The sequence below is a fragment of the Setaria italica genome, chromosome IV (assembly GCF_000263155.2).
Source record: "Setaria italica strain Yugu1 chromosome IV, Setaria_italica_v2.0, whole genome shotgun sequence".
Classification (NCBI taxonomy): domain Eukaryota; kingdom Viridiplantae; phylum Streptophyta; class Magnoliopsida; order Poales; family Poaceae; genus Setaria; species Setaria italica.
In genome coordinates, this window is record NC_028453.1 from 8,904,951 (window position 1) to 8,909,783 (window position 4,833).

The 4,833-nt window shown below is 54.9% G+C and overlaps 1 protein-coding gene across 2 annotated transcripts; it reads left to right on the forward strand.

The window, feature by feature from the left end:
* Positions 1-1,446: 1,446 nt before the first annotated feature.
* LOC101768927 (probable auxin efflux carrier component 1c) lies at positions 1,447-4,608 on the forward strand. Of its 2 annotated transcripts, XM_004965005.2 has the most exons (6): positions 1,447-2,771; positions 2,868-3,144; positions 3,232-3,317; positions 3,422-3,579; positions 3,883-3,959; positions 4,101-4,608. In XM_004965005.2, exons 1-6 carry the CDS (start codon positions 1,643-1,645, stop codon positions 4,165-4,167), a joined length of 1,794 nt encoding a protein of 597 aa, XP_004965062.1. In that variant the 5' UTR covers positions 1,447-1,642; the 3' UTR covers positions 4,168-4,608. The 2 variants fall into 2 exon arrangements, with proteins under 2 accessions (XP_004965062.1, XP_022681920.1); XM_022826185.1 differs by having other exon boundaries at positions 1,447-3,144.
* The last annotated feature ends 225 nt before the right edge of the window (positions 4,609-4,833 follow it).

The following is a 4,833-nucleotide window of genomic DNA, read 5'->3' on the forward strand; positions in this document are numbered from 1 at the left end:
GGTAATAAAGTTTAGGTGGGTGTATCCAAACATCCCGCAGGGCTGGACACTGCGGTAAAAAAAAATTGTGTACAGGGAGCGACACGTCCGATATAGTCTCAATTCGTATGTGTTCGTGGAGGTAAAGACGTGTATGCGCGTGTGTTTCGTAGGTGGAGGAGGTGTAGATCGAAGGTGGTGCTCTACTGCTTGTCTTTAGGTTTCACGCGGAGGAGGCGTCCAAGGATGACGAGCTCCGCGGAACGGAGAGGCAGCAAAAGAGTGTGGATCACAATTAAAATGATACTGGGAAGGAGGATGGATTGGAAAGCGCAAGTGTATTCATCTCATTCACATATATTTCTACATATACATTGAGAAGTTTGAGCCACGGGAAAATAGCTATGCTGCTTGTGGTTTACAAAATTAGAGAGAGATGTTCAAGTCAGAGCGAGAGAACAATTTACAATCTAACCGATAACCGATATAGGTACGATCCGAAGAATCAAGTACCATGTTCTCTCAAAAGAGGTGAGTGTACGTATATGTACATGTTTTCATTTATACAGTATTTGATAAAAAACAGCCACACTTAGCAAACTTGAATCTCTATGATAAAGCCATACTATCACGTAATGCTTGCACAGTTGCACCAAGGATGTTTCATCATAGGAGTCACCTTAGGATGGTGCCTAGACGCAGTCCTGCCAAGCCTCAGAGCTTGAAACTTAGCTCACTTAGTTTATAATCTTGATGGAAATCACAATTTATGAACCGTGCTAATGTCTAGAACAAGATTTTGCTAAGAGCAAGTTGGAGTTTATTTTCATCCTAAATATCAAATCATGTTAAATTACCCATCTTCAATTTTTGCCTAATTTTAAACCAACTGCTTCACAGTTGAAGTTGATCCTGCTTCCCATACTACTTTGCAGTACAAAGTTTCCCTTTGTAACATCCTACACTAACCAAACTTAGATACACACCCTACCATGACCAATTCCCCTCCACCCAACAACCTCTAGTACCTTGTTGCAAAACCATAATTTTCACCTACCTCTCTATACAGCTGCCTGCCTCTGCCTCTAGAGAAAAATTTGAAGTCAGCTTTGAATGAATTTCACCGACCTCTAATTCAATTGGTGGTAAACGAGGAATGGACATCAAGCACACGGGAGTATGGATCGCAAGGTTCTCGTGATCGAGTAGTGGGGAAATTAATTTCAACAGAGCATGGATGATTTTCAGTCACACTAGGAGGGAGAAAAAAATGTCATTTCAAATTCTTTAGTTTGGAGATTTTTTTATTAAAAAAGAAATCGTTGAGAACATATGAACCCCAATTTTTACATTCCTTAAACCCACGGCCCATCTTCAGGTCGGGGAGTGTGCAGTGCCCATCTTATGTGTATAAATAATCAACGCGCCTCCTATGCCCACTCCCCCTCCCCCTCCCCCTCCCTCATTGGCTCCCCCGCCTGCCTGCCTCCACTCCACGGCGGCGCCAGGCCTCCACAATCCACATCTACTCATCACACACACTCTCCCACCGCACCACCACCAAGCGCCTCCCCGTCCGCACGCACACCGGGGTTCTGTGCAGCTCGATCGCAAGCGTCTCTCTGCAAGGCGTGGCGGCGGCGGCGGCGAACGCGCCGGCAAGATGATCACGGGCACGGACTTCTACCACGTCATGACGGCCATGGTGCCGCTCTACGTCGCCATGATCCTGGCGTACGGCTCCGTCCGGTGGTGGCGCATCTTCACCCCGGACCAGTGCTCCGGGATCAACCGCTTCGTGGCGCTCTTCGCCGTGCCGCTGCTCTCCTTCCACTTCATCTCCACCAACAACCCCTACACCATGAACCTCCGCTTCATCGCCGCCGACACGCTCCAGAAGCTCATCGTCCTCGCGCTGCTCACCGCCTGGAGCTACCTCTCCCGCCGGGGCTGCCTCGAGTGGACCATCACGCTCTTCTCCCTCTCCACGCTGCCCAACACGCTCGTCATGGGCATCCCGCTGCTCAAGGGCATGTACGGCGACTTCTCCGGCAGCCTCATGGTGCAGATCGTCGTGCTCCAGTGCATCATCTGGTACACGCTCATGCTTTTCATGTTCGAGTACCGCGGCGCCAGGATCCTCATCACCGAGCAGTTCCCCGACACCGCCGGCGCCATCGCCTCCATCGTCGTCGATCCGGACGTCGTCTCGCTCGACGGCCGGAACGACGCCATCGAGACGGAGGCCGAGGTCAAGGAGGACGGCAAGATACACGTCACCGTGCGCCGCTCCAACGCCTCGCGCTCCGACATCTACTCCCGCCGCTCCATGGGCTTCTCCAGCACCACGCCGCGCCCCAGCAACCTCACCAACGCCGAGATCTACTCGCTGCAGTCGTCGCGGAACCCCACGCCGCGGGGCTCCAGCTTCAACCACACCGACTTCTACTCCATGGTCGGCCGCAGCTCCAACTTCGCCGCCGGGGACGCCTTCGGGGTGCGCACCGGCGCCACGCCCAGGCCGTCCAACTACGAGGAGGACGCGCAGGGCAAGGCCAACAAGTACGGCCAGTACCCGGCGCCCAACCCGGCCATGGCGGCGCCGGCCAAGGGGCAGCCCAAGAAGGCGGCCAACGGGCAGGCCAAGGGCGAGGACGGCAAGGACCTCCACATGTTTGTCTGGAGCTCCAGCGCGTCGCCCGTCTCCGACGTGTTCGGCAACGGCAACGCCGAGTACAACGACGCCGCCGCCGTCAAGGAGGTCCGCATGGCCGTTGCCTCCCCGCGCAAAGGTAGCGTCGTTTATTTTTCCTCTCCCAGGTTGCCCGTGTCCTACTTTCTTGGCGGCGCTGCATGCTCAAAATTCTGTTCTGTTCTTGGATATTCAGTTGCAGCGGACGGGAGGAAGGAGAGGGGCGAGGACTTCGCGGAGCGCGACGACTTCAGCTTCGGGAACAGGGGCGGCGCGGAGAGGGACGCGGAGGCCGGCGACGAGAAGGCGGCGGTGGCCGGGCAGGGGAATGCCGGCGTAGGGGCGCCCGCGGCGATGCCGCCGACGAGCGTCATGACCCGGCTCATCCTGATCATGGTGTGGCGCAAGCTCATCCGCAACCCCAACACCTACTCCAGCCTCATCGGCCTCATCTGGTCGCTCGTGTGCTTCCGGTAAGTACTGATCACTCCGCCGGCGATGTCCCGTTCACCAATGCAAGTTCTTCGATTCCGTCATCCACTAATCCGCCGGCGATGCAGGTGGAACTTCGAGATGCCGGCGATCATCCTCAAGTCCATTTCGATCCTCTCCGACGCCGGGCTCGGCATGGCCATGTTCAGCCTCGGTCCGTGCATCCGCTCCCTCCTACTTCTGCCAGTCCACCTATGGAACAGTGAATCAATCCTGTACCGGAGTTACTGACACCTTGTCGTCGCTTTCTCCGTGCAGGGCTGTTCATGGCGCTGCAGCCGCGGATCATCGCGTGCGGGAACAAGGTGGCAACGTTCGCCATGGCCGTGCGGTTCCTGACCGGCCCGGCCGTCATGGCCGCCGCCTCCTTCGCCGTCGGCCTCCGCGGCACGCTCCTCCACGTCGCCATCGTCCAGGTAAAAACCCAAACCCAACCAAAAACCTCACGACCAACCGCACAAACGAACCACAGGCATGCCACTGACAAGAACCGCCTTTTCAAAGAAAAAAAATGGAAAGCAGGCAGCCGGTCAAGTGGCCGGCCGGGCATGCCGATCGATATGCCCCCTGTGCCGGTAAAGCGCGGCACAGCTCGCTTTCGCTAGACTTTGCACGCCCAGCACACTAGCAGTAGCAGCACAGGCGCTGAGACGCCAACCCCCCCGCCTCTGACCTGACGTTCGTTTTGTTTACTGCTGGCGACGACGCCACGCTTGCAGGCCGCGCTGCCGCAGGGCATTGTCCCCTTCGTCTTCGCCAAGGAGTACGGCGTGCACCCTGACATCCTCAGCACGGCGTAAGCGCGCGCAGCCTTGTCCACGATCCGCCTCGCAGAGGGCGGGACGCTGACGCCGAGATTCTCGGCGCGGCGGCCTCTTCTGCTTTGCCTCAGGGGTTTGTCTCACCTGCCGTTTTGGCTTTGCCTTTGTGGTTGCAGAGTCATCTTCGGCATGCTCATCGCGCTGCCCATCACGCTGGTGTACTACATCCTGCTGGGGCTGTGAAAAAGCAAGACAAGGGTGGTGTCGTTGCAGGAAGTCACAGCTCAGCGATGCCGGGTGGATGGAGTAGGAGACAGAGGAGGGGACAAGGGATGCTGCAGCGACTGCGCGTGCGTGCAGGGGACATGCTTAATTTGTAGGAGTATTCTTAGCTGTAGAGATTAGAGGCCACAAAAAAAAATGTTTAGGACAAGGGTTGGGTTGAAGGAGGGCGCCAAGAACAACACGTGCAAGGCTTTAGGGTGACAATTTGGAAAGCATCCGGTTGATCAGGTTACGGGGTTGATCTGGGTTGAAGGGGGGCTTGTGATGGGAAGGGTTTTCCATGGATGGTTGGGCTGATCTTGCATTGTAAAATGGATGCATATGTCACTTTGATGGAATGCTAGAGCTCTTGTTCATCTTAGGGCATACTACTTCGAGTGGCAGCTTGTTTCTGTTTCAGATGAGCGAATTTGGTCTCTAACCCTTGTTTCGCATTGGATTAGGATATGCTCAGGGCTGGAGAATAAAGCCGTTGGGTGGGGAGAAAATAAATTGAAAAAAATACACGTCTTATACCCATATCTAATTACCATTTATAAAAGTTCTCTGGGAAGTAGATTCCAGGTACTTTTTCACAAATGATTCAAAAAAAAAAGAATTTTAGTGTTATTGTGTCTCAGTTGA

Coding starts and splice junctions, on each gene's coding strand:
- LOC101768927 (XM_022826185.1), top strand. CDS start 1,643: ATGATCACGGGCACGGACTTCTACCACGTCATGACGGCCATGGTGCCG. Junction 3,580..3,882: donor TCCACGTCGCCATCGTCCAG/GTAAAAACCCAA, acceptor CCACGCTTGCAG/GCCGCGCTGCCGCAGGGCAT. Junction 3,960..4,100: donor CCTGACATCCTCAGCACGGC/GTAAGCGCGCGC, acceptor TTGTGGTTGCAG/AGTCATCTTCGGCATGCTCA.